The sequence below is a fragment of the Papio anubis genome, chromosome 8 (genome assembly GCF_008728515.1).
Source record: "Papio anubis isolate 15944 chromosome 8, Panubis1.0, whole genome shotgun sequence".
In the NCBI taxonomy this organism is placed as follows: domain Eukaryota; kingdom Metazoa; phylum Chordata; class Mammalia; order Primates; family Cercopithecidae; genus Papio; species Papio anubis.
This window is the reverse complement of record NC_044983.1, coordinates 8,521,549-8,539,737: the sequence shown is the minus strand read 5'-3', so window position 1 is coordinate 8,539,737 and position 18,189 is coordinate 8,521,549. Positions and strand designations below refer to the sequence as shown.

Sequence of the window (18,189 nt, the reverse complement as noted above, 5' to 3'; positions counted from 1 at the left end):
CATTGTATGTCTTGAATGCTTTTCAGTTTATTGAGACTTCTTGTATGAACCAGAATAGGATCTATTGTGGTAAATGTTTCATGTATGCTTGAGAAGAATATATATTTTGCCATCATTAGGTGAAGTATACTATAAATGTCAACTAAGTCAAGTTGGTTGATTGTGTTGTTCAAGACTTCTGTATCCTTACTGGTGTTCTGTCTACTGGTTTTATCAATGAGAGAGAGGTATTTAAATCCCCAACTTTAATTGTGGGTGTATCTCTTTCTCCATATAGTTTTGCTAGTTTTTGCTTCATATATTTGGAAGTTCTGTCACTAGATGCAGAAATGTTTAAGATTTTTATATCCTCTTGATGAGTTGACCTCTTAGATTATAAAATGACCCTCTTTATTGCTAGTGATATTCTTTGTTCTGAAATCCACCTTGTCTTATATTAATATAGCCACTCCAGCTTTCTTTAGATGAGTGTACACAGGATATATAATTTTTCATTATTTTTACTTTGAATCAACTTGTATCTTGTTATTTAAAGTGAGTTTGTACAGCATATAGTTGAGTTGTGGGGTTTTTTTGTTTTGTTTTGTTTTGTTTTGTTTTTTAGCCAATCTGACAGTCTCTGACTTTAAGTGGTGTTTTAGACTATTTACATTTCTTGTGATGATTTATATGGTTAGGTTTAAAGCTTCCATATATCTATTTGTTTTCTTCATGTCCTATTTATTCTTCATTCATTTTTTAATGTTTTTCTGTATTCTTTTAGGATAATGAATTTTTTAATGATTCTGTTTTATCTCCGTTGTTGGCATATTAGCCATATCCTGTTATTTTAGTGGTTGCATTAAGATTTACAGTGTACATCTTCAACTTAACACATCTACTACAATTGATATTACATCACTTACTTTATACTATAAATACCTTAAAATAGTATATTTCCATTTCTCTCTACCTGATCATTATGCTGTTGTTATCATGTATTATTCTATACATGGTATAAACTCCATAATACAATTTTGTTATTTTTTGCTTTAAATATCCAATTACTTTTTAAATATATTTAAATAATAATTATTAAATAATTATAATAAAATCAAATATATATAATTAAATAATAATTATAAAAATTATTTTATATTTACTCACAGTTAGTATTTCTAGTGCTTTTGCTTGTTTTCTCTTGGTTGATTCATATTTCCATGTGGTATCATCTTCCTTCTACTTGGAAGACTTTCTTTAAGATTTCTTACAGTGTAGTTTTGTTGGTGATTAATTCTTTCAGCTTTTGTATGTCTGAAAAAGTCTTTATTTGGCCTTTGTTTACAAGGCATAGTTTTGTTGGATATAAAATTTTATGTTGACATCTGTTTTCTTTCAGTAATTTAAAGATGTTGCTCCACTGTCTTTTTTTTTTTTTTTTTTTTTTTTTGGCTTGTATTGTTTCTAGTTAAAAATCTGCTGTCATTCTTATTTTTGTTCCTCTGTGTATGGTGCATACAATTTTTTAACCCGTTTAGCTGCTTTAATTATTTTCTCTTAATCACTGGTTTTAAGTAATTTGATTATTAAAGTGGGTAAAATTGTGTTACCACAAAATAATACATCCAAGTCCTAACCCCTGGTACCTGTGAATGTGACCTGATTACAAATACGGTTTTTCCAGGTGTAATCAAGTTTAGATGCAGTTATACCAGATTAGAATGGGCCCTAATCCAATGACTGGTGTCTCTATAAGGTGAGGGAAGTTTGAACACAGATACACAGAGAGGAGAACGTTGTATGAAGACAAAGGCACACAAAGAGAATGCCACATGAGGATGGAAGTAAAGATGGGACTGATGCTTCAAGCCAGGGAACACCAAGGATTAGTGGCAGCCACCAGAATCTACGAAGAGGCAAGGAAGCCTCCTCCCCTAGGGCCTTCAGAGACAGCATGCCCCTGGCGACATCCTGATTTCAGGCTTTGGCCTCCAGGACTGTGAGAGAATAACTTTATTTTAAGCCACATAGTTTCTGTTACAGCAGACCCAGGAAAGAAATACAATTGTGCTGTGCCCCGATGTAGTGTTTGTGTTTCTTGTGCTTGGATTTTATTGAGCTTCTTGAATCTGCAGGTTTGTCGTTTTCATCAAGCTTACAAACCACCATGAAATCCTCAAATATTTTTCAGCCCTCCCCAGCTTCTTTGGGGACTCCGATGAAGTGTCCCACAAATACTCTGATCATTTTTTTAAGCTTTTTAAATACATCTCTAAGTTTTATTTGGGATATTTTCAATTGTTCCGTTGCTGTATTTTCAAGTGCACCAACCTTTTCTTTCCCAATGTTTAATCTGCTCTTCATCCCAGACAGTGTATTTTTCATCTCAGACATTGTGGTTTTCATCTCTTGATTTTTTCTTCTCTTCATGTTTGATTGAAGGCTTTAATACATCATCTCTATCTCCACTAAAATGTCCAATCTTTCCTCTAGCTTCTTGAATGTATTTAATGCCTTTGTTATCACTGTTTAAGTGTCCTTGTCTATTAATTCTATTTTCTTTGTTATTTCTGGCTTTCGTTGATTGACTCATTGTTCTCATTATGGGGTTTATTTTATCACTTCTTTGCATGCCTGGTAATTTTTGATTGGATAACAGAGACATTGTTAATTTTGCTTTTTGGGGTGCTGGATATTTTTGTATTCCTCTAAGTATTCCTAAGTGTTACTCTGTGACACAGTTAAGTTACTTGGAAACCATTTAGTTCTTTCAGAACTTGTTTTTAAATTTTCTGACATGGGACCAGAGCAGCATTTAGTCTAAGACTAACAGCCCACTGAGAAGCACTCTATTCTATGCCCTGTGAATTGTGAAAATTTCCATATTCTATGCCCTGTGAATTGTGAAACAGGAACTATTCCTAGCTTGTTCCTTAACCCTTTTGGATGACCATTTCCTTAGTCTCAGAATATGGAAGGATCACGTAACCAAGGCCTATTTATCCACTAGGTAGAATAGGCACAGTGCCTAGGGCCTACAATACTTCCAGGGGCTCATGAAAATATTTTAATTTATTTTATGATTGAAAAAAAGTCTAAGAAAATGTTTTACTATGTGCTAAGATATTCATCTTTATGGCAATATAATTGGAAAATGTGGATATGTGGAGGAAGTAGTACAGGAAGGCAAATTTGACTGGGGCCCACAGTAACATAATCCAACCTTGCATGTGGATGGGGGAGAGCATCATCTCTCAACAGATAGTAATGAAACGGTGTAATTGGGTGAGCTCCCAAATAGAGCTAATTTCCTGGGAAACAAGCCAAAAGCAAAGCCTGGGCTCTGGGTTTGACCCATAATGGACTGGCAAGAGAAAAAAAGAGGAACAGGGTGGCCAGAGAAAGGCCATCAACAAGACTGTGTGGGTGGCGTGCAGAGCGGGGCACTTAAAGTCAGCACAGGACAAGTTCACTTGCATTTCTCAGCCTGAGTTTCCTTGTCTCTACAAAGGAGTTAGTGCTAACTGCCTTGCAGGGAGGCTGTGAGAATTCAAGGAGATACATGTGAAAGTTTTGTGGGAAGGACAATATTTTCTGCAAGTGTCTGTTATTAGAGAAACAAGAAGGATCCAAGTAATGGAAACCAAGATTACAGAGGATTACAGAGAGGGGCGTGTCAGAGTCACAGAAGGCAGAAGGACAGAACTAGGATACATCCTTGGGACCGCTTAATTCAGCATTCCCAGAGGAAGAAATCAAGGTGTCAGAGGCATCAGGAGCATTGTGAAGTGATGGAGACCGTGGACAGTGATATGGTTTGGGTGTGTCCCCACCCAAATCTCACCTTGAATCGTAATAATCTCCATGTGTCCAGGATAGGACCAGGTGGAGACAATTGAATCATGGGGGCAGTTTCCCCCGTGCTGTTCTTGTGATAGTGAGTTCTAACGAGATCTGATGGTTTTATAAGGGGCTTCCCCCTTCACTTGGCACCCGTTCTCTCTCCTGCTGCCCTGTGAAGAGGTGCCCTCCACCATGATTGTAAGTTTCCTGAAGCCTCCCCTGCCATGCGGAATTGTCAATTATAAACCTCTCTCCTTTACAGATTACTCTGTTTAGGGTATTTCTTCATAGCAGCGTGAGAATGGACTAATACAAACAGGAACTTACCCACCACCCATACTACCATGAAGAGTCTGGAAAACAATGTTTCGAAGATTTCAGCCACTATGATCCTGGGAGAGGTGAAGAGGGCCAGGATGCTGCTGAGTATCAATCTGGTATCCAGCACACGGTGTTAAACACGAATGACAATAATAGGACTTCCCATCCATTTGTTAATGACAGCACTTTGATGTCCCTAGCCCAGTGTGCTGCAGGTGATAAGCCCTCAGAATCTGCTAACTCACAAAGACAGTTTTCTTAGAATCTAGTTAGAATGACAGACTCATTTTTTTTGGAGACATAATTTCACTCTGTCACCCAGGCTGGAGTAGAGTGGCACAATCTCGGCTCACTGCAACCTCTGCCTCCTATGTTCAAGCAATCCTCCTACCTCAGCCTCCCAGGTAGCTGGGACTACAGGCATGCATCACCACAACTGGCTAATTTTTGTATTTTTTTTTTTTTTTTTTTTGTAGAGATGGAATTTCACCATATTTCCCAGGCTGGTCTTAAATTCCTGGGCTCAAGTGATCCTCCTGCCTTGACCTCCCAGAGTGCTGAGATTATAGGCATGAGCCACTGTGCCCGACCCTCAATCTCATTTCTGATCCCTAATTGGGGAACTGTCTGATTTGATCGGACAGTTACAGCCATGACAGGATCCTTGTCCTTATTATCTGTACTCAGGACCATCTGCCTCCTTTATTCCAGCTCAGAGGGTAAATGGAGACTCGGAATTTCATCCAAGTGCTCAGAAAAAAGAAGAAAACAGTGAATTACAAGAACAAGCTCAATTCCAGACTAGAGTTCACATTCTTAGAAGGCTGCAGTTCTTCAGTCTAAACAGAATCAGTCAAGAGTCTAACCAATTCCTGTATGAAGGCTCAAGGCCAGGACCTGCCTTTATAACCCTCTGTCCCAGATGGAGTTAATGAGACGGGAGTTCAGTCTTTGTCACTTTGTGCTCAAATACCCTGGCTGGCTTGTAACAAGAAAGAATTAGGGCATAGCTCAGATACAAAAGTGGAAAAAGAAACAGGCTATAATCCATGGGGAAGACTTTCTATTTCTTAATCTGTCTCCTGTTCCAAATAGCTCAGCTCTCCTCTCCCAACTCGTGTTTATGTGTTAAATGTCTTTCTCTTGTAGCAGATGCCACCAGACTGACAGTCCCTAAACTAGGTCAGAGAGAGTGATGAATTGACAAAGTCCCTCAGGCTACATCATCCGTGTCCTCACTCCGTCTCCAGTTCCCTGGCCTGCTTTCCCTGGCATTTTAGGGTGGCCCCTGTTTCCAGAACCACAAAGGTCTAGGGGGTTCTCTGTCCAGCCCCAGGATTCCTGATTTGCAGATTATCAGCCCTCATAGCTGGAAGGAGGGAGGGAGGTGGGGCTTGACTGTCCCCAGCCCTCTGTGCCCCTCCCGTATCCTGAGTCCTCTCATCTTCGTTCCACTCTGGCACTAATGGCATAAAGTCAGAGGACAGTTAGCCACTTGAAACAGCAGCCAGAAAACCACACTTCTCTTCTAGAACTTTCAATGTGTTGGGACCCATTTCAAACAAACAGAATCCAAGTCAGGGCCCCCGCTCCGTGTGCAGTTGTAACAGCATTGGTATAGCAGGTAGAGAATAGGTTTTTTGTTGTTGTTTGAAATAGGATAAAAGAAACCTTATTTCGAATTCCAGGGCACAAAGACCAAGAGAAATAACGACTCTCCCAATGTAACACAGGAAGGAACAGAGTCCAGGGTATTAAAAGAAAAACTTCAATGGAATTATATTTGAAGGAGTTTAATTGAGCAATGAATGATTCGCGAATCGGGCAGCCCTCAGAGTCACAGACAGACTCCAGAGATGTCTCATGGTCAGAACAAATTTATAGACCAAAAAAAAAAAAAAGGTGAGGGGAAGTGACCTATAGAAATCTGTAGTGAGGTACAGAAACAACTGGATTGGTTACAGCTTGGCATTTGCTTTGTTTGAACATAATTTGAACACTCAGTAGTGAATGAATGGTTGAAGTGTGGCTGCTGGGATTGACCAAGACTCAGCTATTGTTACAGATGCATACTCCTAAGTTAGGGTTTCAATCTTGCCTGCCTAGGTTAGTTTTACCACAATGATTCAAATACAGAAGTACAGAGTCCTTCTCAGGCCATATTTAGTTTGCTTTAACAAGGGGTGGACTGCAGCCTTACACTTGCTTCCTCCTTCAATGCACAACAACACGAAAAACCTAGATCCACTTTTTTCTTTTCCACAAGATGTCCTTTAAGAAAATAGGTAGGTCATACTTATGACTGATATTTGAAAGGGAAAATGTTACATTTTACGAAAGATTGCTGTCATGAATATTGAAGCAAAAGTCCTGATGGATACTATAGACTTGGGAGTAGAGGATTTTTTCTTTCCAATTGGCATTTTAAAAATAATGTTTGGATTTTCACTCCTGGGTAGGATGCTGTAAATTATGGCAGGCCAGTGCTCCCATCCAGAAAAAAAGCTGGATCAGTTTTTTTAAATCATAGGAATTTTTTAAAAGCATAGGAAAACTGTGGGACCAATGAGGACTAATCAACTGGAATTTCAGGGAAGCATCAGTATTATGAAATGAGCTGTCACTGCCAACAGGTTTTTGTCCCTCCTGTCCCCCGGGGGACATTGTCAATCCTGTCTCTAGGCTGAGAATCAGACTTGGTCCAGAAGGAAAGAGATCACCTGCAGAGTCAGAGAGAAGCCAGCAAGCCTTTTAGGAGTGGAGTCGTGTGGGTCTGGAGGAGAAACTAGAAACTAGAGAGACCCAAGTGCCCAATTTCAAGCTGTATGGGCGTCTGGACAGCTAGACTATTATCTAAATGTCGAAGGGAAAAACCTTGCAGCCTCCAATGCTGAGGGAACAAAGACCCATCAATGGAGGAATCTGCGTCAGGATCACCAGTCACCTGCTTCTCAAGACAGGCACCAGGATGAAGCTGCCTGGGGGAAAACTCTGGGAATCCTGAATCTCCTGCAGCTCTTCAAGGTGAAGGTGTTTGACACCTGCCAGTCTCTCTGTAAGGAGGTTGCAAGGGCATGCCCAGAAAATAAGCATTTTGAGAGGAAGACTGAGTTTATCTGAGGTTTGACTGCAAAACCAGCCGTAACCCAGCTAAATCCCTGACTGGATTGAGATGATCATTCCTTGAATTTATCTGCACAGTAGAGCACAGAAGGCTCTGCTATGGTGGAAGACATGTGGAACCTCCATTCTTGTTCTCTTTCTCAATACACAGTGTTGAGTATTTAAATGTATTCAATTTCATTAAGATTAAACATTTAAGAATTACTAACTATACAAAGAAGTGGAAAAAACACAACTCTACAATCTAGACATTAACATTGCCTGTATGGATTTAAAAAGAAAACCAACCATATGTTACTTGTGTATTTTAAAAATAAGAGCACAAAAAGTTTGAAAGTAAAATACAGGAAAGAAATGATGTAAACACTAACCAAGAGAAAGTTGGTGAAGCAAAGTAGACTTTAAGTCATGAATGGAGGCAGAATCACATAGGATTCAGATATTGGAGGTATCTAGATACAGGAGCTCTAGAATAACCATAATTAATATGTTAAATAAAATGGAGGCAAGGTGGACAGAATGAATGAAAAGATTCAGATCTTCAAAAAAATTGTAAATTACAAAGAGTCAATAGAGTTTGTAGAATTCAAAAAAAAAGTTTGAAATTAATAATGAAATGGGTAGTTTCAACAGCAGATTAGACACAGCAGAATACAAAATTTTTAAACTGGAAGAGAAATCAAGTGCCCAGAGACAAAAAAAGAAAACATACATGGCATAAGAGATACATGGGACACATTCATAATGTTTATCACATAATACTATATATGTGTATATATGTACTCTATATATAGTATTATAGTTTCAGAAAGAGAAGAGAAACACAAGACAAAATCAATATTTTAGAAATACCAAATTAGTATTTTTCAGAACTTATGATTATTGATCCCCATGTTTAAAAAACTCAGAACCTCAAGCAAGAGAGACACAAGCAAAACCGCAAGTAGGCAAATCCTAGTAAAACTGTTGAAAAATGAAGAGAAAATCTTAAAGGCATCCAGAAGCAAAAAAAAAGACACATTACCTTCCAAAAAACAACAATAGAAATGACAGCTGACTTCCCAACAGAAATGATGAAAGCTGGAAGTAATTTAATAACAACTTTGAAATGATGAAAGAAAAATAAGACACAATCTAGAATCTTAACTCAGTAAAATATCCTTCAAAAAATATAGTGAAATAAAAACATTTTGAAGCAAATGAAAACTGAGGGCATTTGTTGCCAACAGGCCTGTGTTAAAAGAATAATAAAAGACAGTTATTCTGGCAGAAGAAAAATGATCCAGGATGGAACCATAACATGCAGGAAAAAAAAAAAGAGAAAATGTGTGGAAAATATAAATGAATATTTATTGTACAAGGCAATAACTGTCTCATGAAATTTAAAATATGTATAGAATTAAAATGCATAACAACAAAAACACAAAAGGTGGGGGTTGGTAAATAGAAGCCAAAGATTCTAGGTTTTTGCCAATATCAGAGAAGTGGTTAAAAAATTATAAAGCATAACTAAATGGATAGATGGAAAATATGGGTTAATAAAAATTATTTGACTACTCCAAAAGAAATCAAGAAAAGATAGAAAGGAACAAAAAATATATGGGCCAAATAGAAAATTAAGAGTACATTTATATATAAACCACATTATATCAATATTGCTAATAAGTAGGATATTTCCAGACTAAATAAAAAACTCAAATCTATTCTTCTTACAGGAGTCATAATTAAAATATAGAAGCACATAAAGGTTGAGAGTAAAGGATATATATACACACACACATGTACCACATGAACACTAACCCAAAAAAGCTGATGTAGCTGTACTAATATTAGACAAACTGTCTTTTAGGTCAAGATGCGTTGCTATAAAGATATTCTTTTTATTATAAAAAGTACCTATCTTACAAATATCACAATACTAAATCTGTATGCTCTTACTAAGAGCTTCAAAATATGTAAAACAAAAAATTTAAGAACCAAGGCCGGGCACAGTGGTTCACGCCTGTGATCCCAGCACTTTGGGAGGCCAAGGTGGGCAGACTCCAGGAGTTCAAGAACAGCCTGGCCAACATGGTGAAACTCCGTCTTTATTAAAAATACAAAATCTAGCTAGGCAAGGTGGCAGGCGCCTGTAATCCCAGCTACTCGGGAGGCTGAGGCAGAAGAATTGTTTGAACCTGGAAGGCGGAAGTTTTACAGTGAGACAAGATTCTGCCATTGTGCCATTGCACTCCAGCCTGGGTGACAGAGTGAGGCTCAGTCTCAAAAAAAAAAACAAAAACCAAAAGATAGTCAACTTCACAATTATAGTGGGAAACTTTAATACAACTCTCTGAATAGCTGATAGAACAATGAATTCAGAGGATCAGTGAGCATGTAGGAGACCTGAACAACACAATTAGAAAGCTTGATGTAATTGGCATATGATCACACCCAAAAATGCCATAAAACATGTATCATAAATAACCATGTACTGAGCCATAAAAAAGCATCAGTAAATATCAAATGATTGACATCATTCAGAGTATGTTATCTGACGATCATGGAATGAAGGTAGAAATTAATAACAAAATGATAAGAAAAACACCCCCCTAAAAATTTAGCAATGCAGTTTAACATAATTCAGAGGTCTAAGATGAAATAAAAATAGAAACTAGAAAATAATTAATATTATTAACACATATCAAGACTTGTAGCATGGAGGTAAAGTGGTGCTTAGAGGGAATGATCTAGCCTTAAATGTACATATTCGAGTAAGTTTCCATCTTAGAAAGCTAGAAAAGGAAGAGCGAATTTAACATAAGGAAAGAAGAAAAAAGATCATAAAAGCAGAAATCAGTTAAATCTTTTTAAAAATGTAAAACAAAGTAAATCAACAGAGTTAAATGTTCAAAAAATTTATAAAACTATTTGCTGCGTGTATAATCAATCATAATCAAAGTAAAGAAAAGAATTTGCCAGTAACAGGAATGGAAAGAACAGAGCTATAGATCCTACAGATATCTAAATATAAGAGAATTTTATGAACAATTTTATTACAATAAATTTGATGAGCTGGAAAAATGGACAAATGTCTCAAAAAGGACAATTTACCAAACCTGACAGCAGAAAAAACAGAAAGCCTGAACTGACCTCTAGCTATTAAAGAAATTAATTCTGAGTATAAATAAGGACCTTCACATAAAATAGCCCCTAAGTTTAAATGGTTTCATTGGTGAATTCTTCCAAATGCCTAGGGAAGAAAGAACGACAGTCTTGTGCAAACTCTTCTAGGAAACAGAAAAAGAGGAAACATTTCTTATGAGGCTAGTATAACCTTGGTTCTAAAATATGGTAAATATATTACAAGAATGAAAAATAATGTCTGAAATTGTACCTAATTAAAAAACATAACTATAAAACCACAGTAATCAAGCCAGTGTAGTGCTGGCACAGGGATAGAAATATGGATCAATGGAACAGAGTTGAGATTTATGAAATTTATGGTTAATTGATTTTTGACAAAGATACTCACAATTCAATAGGGCAAAAGATAGTCTTTTCAACAAATAGTTCTGGGACAATTGAATAGCCACATGCAAAAAACAAACAAACAAAATCACCAAGAAAACAAAAAGTGAGCTTAGGCCCTTGACCCAATTGGTATGGTTGGATTACATTTGCCATTTTGCCATTTTTTGTCTGTAGGTCTTTCTTTTGTTCTCCTATTTCCCCTTTACTGCTTTATTTTGTGTTAAATACATATTTTAGTATACCATTGAAAAACATCTCTTGCGTTTTTAGCTATATAATTTCTTTTTTTTCTTTCTTTTTTTTTTTGAGACAAGAGTCTCGCTCTGTCTCCCAGGCTGAAGTGCAATGGTGCCATCTTGGTTCACTGCAACCTCCGCCTCCTGGATTCAAGCAATTCCCCTGCCTCAGTCTCCCAAGTAGCTGGGACTACAGGCATGTGCCACCACACCTGGCTGATTTTTGTATTTTCAGATTTTTATGTATTTTTATGTATGATTTTTATGTATGATTTTTATGTATTTTAAAGAAGGCAACACACAAGATAAAGTATATTTAGAGAGTCTCTTATAGTAACTCAAATATTTATTATTTATGGTACTTTTTTCTGTGCCTTTTTTTTCAATTTGAAGAATATGTCTTAATATTTCTTCTTTTAAAATATTTTTTGAGAGATAGGGTCTTGCTATGTTGCCCAGCCTGGCTTCAAACTGCTGACCTCAAGCAATCCTTCCCCCTCAGCCTCCCAAAGTATTTACTATTCCTTATAAGGCTGAATTGCTACCAACAATTTGTTGTAGTCTTTATCTAGGAATGTCTTTATTTTGCCTTCATTTTTGTTTTCTTTTATGTTTCTCTCTCTGTTTTGTCTGTTTCTTTTTCCTGCCCTTTGTGGGTTACTTGAATGTTTTTTAGATATCTGTAGCATTTTTGAATACATCTTAGTATAGATTTTAATTGGTTACTCCAAGTGTTATGTAATTCCTTATGCTCTATTGGTCTTGACATTTTACCAGTTCAAGTGAAGTATAGAAAGCGTACCTCCATTTAAGATTCATTACCCTCTCCATTTGTAATATAATTATCTTAAATATTTTATCTGTATACAGTGGGAACATCAGACAATATTATAACTTTGTCTTCAGTGATGAAACACAAGTTAGAAAAACAGAGGCTGGGCGTGGTGGCTTACACCTGTAATCCCAGCACTTTGGGAGGCTAAGGTGGGCCGATCACTTGAGATCAGGAGTTCGAGACCAACCTGGCCAACGTGGTGAAACTCGTCTCTACTAAATACAGAAATTAACTGGGCATGGTGGCACGTGCCTGTAGTCCCAGCTACTCAGGAGGCTGAGGCAGGAGAACTGCTTGAACCCTGGTGGTGGAGGTTGGAGTGAGCCAAGATTGCACCACTGCACTCCAGACTGGTGACTGAGCAAGACTCCATCTCAAATAAATAAATAAATAAATGAAAAGAAAGAAAGAAAAGAAAAAGGAAAAACAGAGAGGAGGAGGAAAGTCTTTTATTTATTTATTTGTTTTAGAGATGGGGTCTCATTCTATTGCCCAGGCTGGGGTGCAGGGACACAATCATGGCTCACTGCAGCCTCAACCTCCCAGTCCCAAGCAGCCCTCCCATCTCTGCCTCCTGAGTAGCTAGGACTACAGGTGTGCACGACCTCATCTGGCTAATTTTTTTTATTTTTATTTTTTTGTAGAGTCATGCTATGTTGCTAGGGCTGGTCTCAAACTCCTGGGCTCAAGCGATCCTCCCTCCTCAGCCTCCCAAAGTGGTGAGATTATAGGTGTGAGTTACCACATCTTGCCTTTATACTTATTTTTACTTTTTTCATTATTCTTTCTTTTTTCCTGATGTTACAAAATATATTCATTTATTTATTTTTGAGACAGGGTCTTGCATTGTCACCCAGGCTAGAGTGTAGTGGCGTGATCTTGGCTCCTCACTGTAGCCTCAACCTTCTAGGCTCAGGTGATTCTCCTGCCTCTGCCTCACAAGTAGCTAGGACGACAGGTACATGCCATCATGCCTGGCTAATTTATGTGTTTTTTTTTTAGTAGAGATAGGATTTTACCATGTTGGTAGACTGGTCTCACAAAAATTTTTGTTTGTTTGTTTGAATTTCTTTCCGTTTTCTTAGGCATTCTTTTTGGATAGGTCTAGTGGTAACACATTCTTTTAGTTTTCCTTTATTTGAACATGTCTTGATTTCTCTTTTATTCCTGAAGGATATTTTTGCTGGATATGGAATTTCACATTGACACTATTTTTGTTTCAGCTTTTGAAAAATGTGCTACTTCCTTCTGGCTTCCATGATTTCTGATAAGAAATCTACAGTGTTTGAATCTTTGTTCGGCTATAGATAATGTGCTATTCCCCTCTTGCCTCTTTAAAGATTTTTTATTTGAATTTAGTTTCCAGAAGCTCTATATTAGGTTGTGTCTTGGCATGGATTTCTTTGGATTTATACTATTTGGGATTCACTCAGTTTCTCAAATAGATAGATTTATGTATTTTGCCAAATTGGGGACTTTTTCAGCCATTATTTCTTTAAATGCCTTTTCAGCCTTCTCCTCTTTTTCTTTTCTGTATTTTTAGATTGCCCATTTTCTTGTAGTTTGGCTAGAGAGAGAAGACTTTTCCTGGGGCTTTTTTGCCTTGCTGTTGTTGGTGTTCTCAGGTTGCTGATGTCTCCAGCACTCAGTGTGGGATATATGAAACAACAGGGGAATTCATGGAACTCATCACTTTCTTATTCCTCAGGTCCTGAGACACCTAGGTGATCTGCCTTTTCTCTCCACCTTTCAGAGTCTTTTTATACTTGTCTTATTTATAATGTTCAGAGATTTTAGCTGTACTTAGCTAAAATAGGGAGAGGTGTATCTACTTCATTTTGTCCTGCACCAGAAGTCTATTTTGCCTCATCTTTGAAGGATAGCTTGGGCAAGTATAGAATTCTCAGTTGATAATTGTTTTTTTCCTTCAGTGCTTTTGACTATGTTCTTTACTGCGTGGCCTCCATTGTTTCAGGTGAGAAGTGAGCTATTAATCATGATGATAGCTCCCTAGAAATGTAAATATAGTCCATTTTTTTCTTGTTACTTTTGAAGTTTTTTTTCTCTTTGACTTTCAGTCACTTAACTATAATGGGTTTAGGTGTGAATATAGTTGCATTTATTTTATATGGAGGTTTTGGAGCTATTTTGCATGTATTCTGATATTTTTCATCAAAATGGAAAAGTTTGGGGCCATATTTATTAAAATATTTTCTCTGTACTTTTCTCTTTCCTCCTTTCCTGAGACTTTCATTATACACAGGTCTCTGAGTCTCTGTTTATTTCATTCAATAGCATTTTCTTTGTTTTTAAGATGGGATACTTTCTATTGATCTGTCTTCATGCACATAGTTCTTTTGCCATCTAGAACTTGCTGTTGAACCCATCTGGTGAATTTCTATGTCAATTGTTCATTTCAAGTGCAGAATTTACATTTGAATCTTTCTCGTACAACATCTATCTCCTTACTGGAATTCTCTATATGTTAATTCATTTTTGTTCTACTTTTCTTTAATTCTTTAAAAATGGTCTCCTTTAGCAATTTAAATGTAACAGTTGCTTTTAAGTTTTCATCTGCTAAATCCAACATCTGCAGATACTAAAACACTATTAACTTTTTTTCCTGAGTATGGATCACATTTTGCTGTTTCTTTGCATATGTTATAAATTTTTTGGATAAAAACTACACATTTTAAATATAAGTTGAATATCCCTAATCTGAAATCTGAACTCCCCCAAAATCCAGATGTTTTTGAGCACTGACATGATGCCACAGTAGAAAATTCCACACGTTACCTCATGGTTGCCATTAAAAACACAGTTAAAACTTTGTTTCACGCACCAAGTTTTAAAAAATATTATATAAAATTCCCTTCAGCCTATGTATATAAGGTATATAGAAACATACATAAGTTTTGTGTTAAGACTGACTTGGGTCCCATCTCCGTGATGTTTCATTTTGCATATGCAAATATTCCACAATCCAAAACAATCCAAAATCTGAAACACTTCTAGTCTCAAGCATTTTACATAAGGGATACTCTATTTATTTATTGTAACAACTCTAGATGCTTGTTTTCCCCCCAGAAAATTGTTACAATGGTCATTTTGGAGTTTTTGTATGTTTCTTTTCTTTATTTTTTGTTTAGTAATCTGCCTGGGCTCCATTGGTGAAATCTGTTTTCCTTATGATGTGTAGACTCTGATGTCTCTGCTTCTTCGTTTTTCAGCCTGACTTCCTCTGGGTTGATCTTGTGCCTGTGTAGCATGGTGGCCAAGCAGTTGATTAGGTAAGGCTGGGCTCATACAGCTTTATCCAGTAAGGCTTCCATCATTTGCCAATTCATCTATGTCTGATTAGCAAAGTGCATTCGAAGTTCAGCCATTTTAAAGTCTTCCCTAGCTTTTACTTTCCAGCAAGCCCTTTCATGTCTCCTCTGTGCATAAACACAGCCCCAGGGTCAGCCAGGAATGTGTGGATAGCTCAGCCTCTCTCTGGTCTTTGGGGTACGTATGTGCAGCTTAATCGAAGAATATGTTTGTCCCCATCATTACCAGACCTCAAGCTAGTAGAGCCTTTGGACTTCCCTGCTAATCTACCACCAAGATTTTTCATTTGTCTAAGAATCTATTGAGTCTCCTTTCGCTGTGGCAGGGAATCTTCCAGTTCTTACAGTTCTGTCTCAGCAGAACTTTTGTGTCAACCAAGCTGGGAGGAATGGAAACAGCCACAGGGCAAGATTCCCACAGTTCGTACCTGAAGCTCAGCAAATTTTCAAGCAAAGCTACTTCTCAGATTATTATATGCCTTTGATTTCCAGAGTGCTAAGATGGTTGATTTTGTCCAGCTTTACAATTGCTTTTTAGGAAGAAAACTTGCTGACTTCATCACTAAGTTATAGCCAGAAGTTCTTCTCCTTTAAGATTTTAGTATAATTAAATTTTAAACAAATTTCACACAGTTTTCACATGGCTTTTATTTAATGAAATGACCATTGGAAGCTGATTCCACTCTCCGGTTACAACACAGCATTTGAAATGTTGACGTAGTCATTAAATGCCTCCTCAGGAGAGATTAATTCGCTATAATACTGTATTCAGTATTTTGTGGTCACAATTCTAGAGAGCCAGAGCTGTGAAATTATAAGAGCTACCCTTCTCCAAAGAGCACAGGGGAACCCATCTGGGTTATTTATTGCCGTGTAACAAACTACCGTAAGTTTAGCAGCTTACAAAAGCCACATGTTTATTACTTCAGTTTCTGCAGGTGAGAAATCTGGGCATAGCTCAGATTTCATGGTGTCTCACAGGCTGCAATCGAAGTGTCACCCCGTGCTGGGTGAGATCTCATCTGGAGCCTTAACTGGAGGGAGGATCTGTTTCCAAACTCGTATGGTTGCTGGCCAAATTTCAGTTTCTCAAGGGCTGTTGGACTGAGTGGCTCAGTTCCTAGGTGGCTGTGGGCTGGATGCTGCCCTCAGTTTCTTGCCAAGTGGCCTCCTCCCCATGAAAAACTTGCTTTAATAACAGCCAGCAAGGGAGTGGGTCTGACAGCGAGATGGAAGCCAGAATCCTTAGTATTTTAATCATTGAGAAGTGCGATCCCCTCCATGTGGAGTATGCTATTGATTAGAAGCAAGGTACTCAGGGGAAGAGGAAGGTGTACAGTAGTGAACACAAGTAGGTGGGCATAACTGGAAGCCATTTGAGAAGCACCTTACTATACCATTTCATTAAAACGTGAGCAGAAGGAAAATACTGAGTTTAACTCACACATTTATTTTTAAAAATGAAAAAATAAGCAGACTAATATTTCTATTGACAATGATGGCACATCAGAAAATATGACTATAAAGTACATGGAAACCATCGCCAAATATATGCAAATGATATCAAATAAATTTTTAAATGAAAAAAGCTATTAAAGAACAGCACAAATCAGAGTTAGAAATGAGATAATATGCCAGAAGGAAAAATCAAAAAGAGATCTGACAGCGATAAGGAAATATTTAAAATGAAAAAACCACTAATGTAATGAGGACGAAACTAGAAGTAACATAAGCAAAATGCCTCTGTGGATTGTACTATATGGAAAATAGGGAATACAAAGACAGAAACAGAAAAAAGTCTGAAAAAAAGATTAATTTTTTCCAAGTAATTGATTGATATAGTAGATAATAAATATCTAACATATGTATAATAGATTTTCCCAAAGAAAGAAAGCAATAGGCAAAGGATGATTACTGAAAGTTATATTTGTTAAAAATATCCTGAAATAAAGGAAAGCTTTAACCTATTGAAAGGGCACTCTACTGAGCTGGAAAAATCAATCCAAAATGCCCAAAATAGAGACGTATTTAAATACAGTAGTTCTCAGATGTTTTCGTTTAGGATGTCTATACAATCTTAAAAATTCCTGATAATCCCAAAGATCTTATATTTACATGGGTTACATATATTAATATTTATCATATTAGAAAACTAACACTGAGAAAGTTAAAAATGTATTAATTGATTTTAAAATAATAAACTGATTGATAATATAAATAAAATACTTTATGAAAATAATGTTATTTTCCAAAACACAAAGAAATAGAACCATGGCATGTTTTAAATTTTTTCAAATTATTTTAAAGACTGGCTTAATAGAAGACAGCTGGATTCTTCAATGTGCTTCAGCACTCAATCTGTGGCACTATGTCATTTGGTTGAAGTATATGAAGGAAATCTGGCCTTTCACATATACATAGTTTGGAAAGAGAGGACTATTTTAACAGCCTTTTCAGATAGTTGTGGATATTTCTTGATACTATTCCAAAATTTGGAAAGTGGTCATTTTTAAAGGTCAGTTGCAGTATGGAATCTGTAGCCAAATCAATGAGTTTCCATACTCTGTTATATTAATATTTATCAGGCTTTTTGTGGATCTTTTACTTATACATTATTTTATAGCATCAAACAGGCATTATTTGGAAAATGCTGGTTCACTGCTGTGCAGATTTACCAAATGTTCACTCAGTTCGTGATACAATATTAACAAATCAGTTTCATCAGTATTGTCACCAATCTTATTACAAAAACCTTTAAGTCAAAAATCAACTCAAGATAGATCAAAGACTTAAATATAAGACCTGAAACTATAAACATTTTAGAAGACAACATTGGAAAATCTCTTCTAGAATCAGCCTAAGCAAAGAATTCATGATTAAGACCCCAAAAGCAAATGCCATGAAATAAAAATAAATAAATTGACCTAATTAAACTAAAAAGCTTCCATGCAGCAAAAGAACTAATCAGCAGAGTAAACAGACAACCCACAGAATGGGAGAAAATATTTGC

At 36.7% G+C, this 18,189-nt stretch overlaps 1 protein-coding gene across 1 annotated transcript in view; it reads left to right on the top strand.

Annotated features, from left to right (window-relative positions):
- MSRA (methionine sulfoxide reductase A) overlaps nucleotides 1–15,131 on the top strand; it is a 390,657-nt gene extending 375,526 nt beyond the window's left edge. The window contains exon 6 of the mRNA XM_017961766.3: nucleotides 15,081–15,131. Coding sequence (XP_017817255.1) covers nucleotides 15,081–15,116 — 36 coding nt within the window. The 3' untranslated portion in view covers nucleotides 15,117–15,131. The remainder of the gene's footprint in view (nucleotides 1–15,080) is intronic.
- Nucleotides 15,132–18,189: the final 3,058 nt, after the last annotated feature.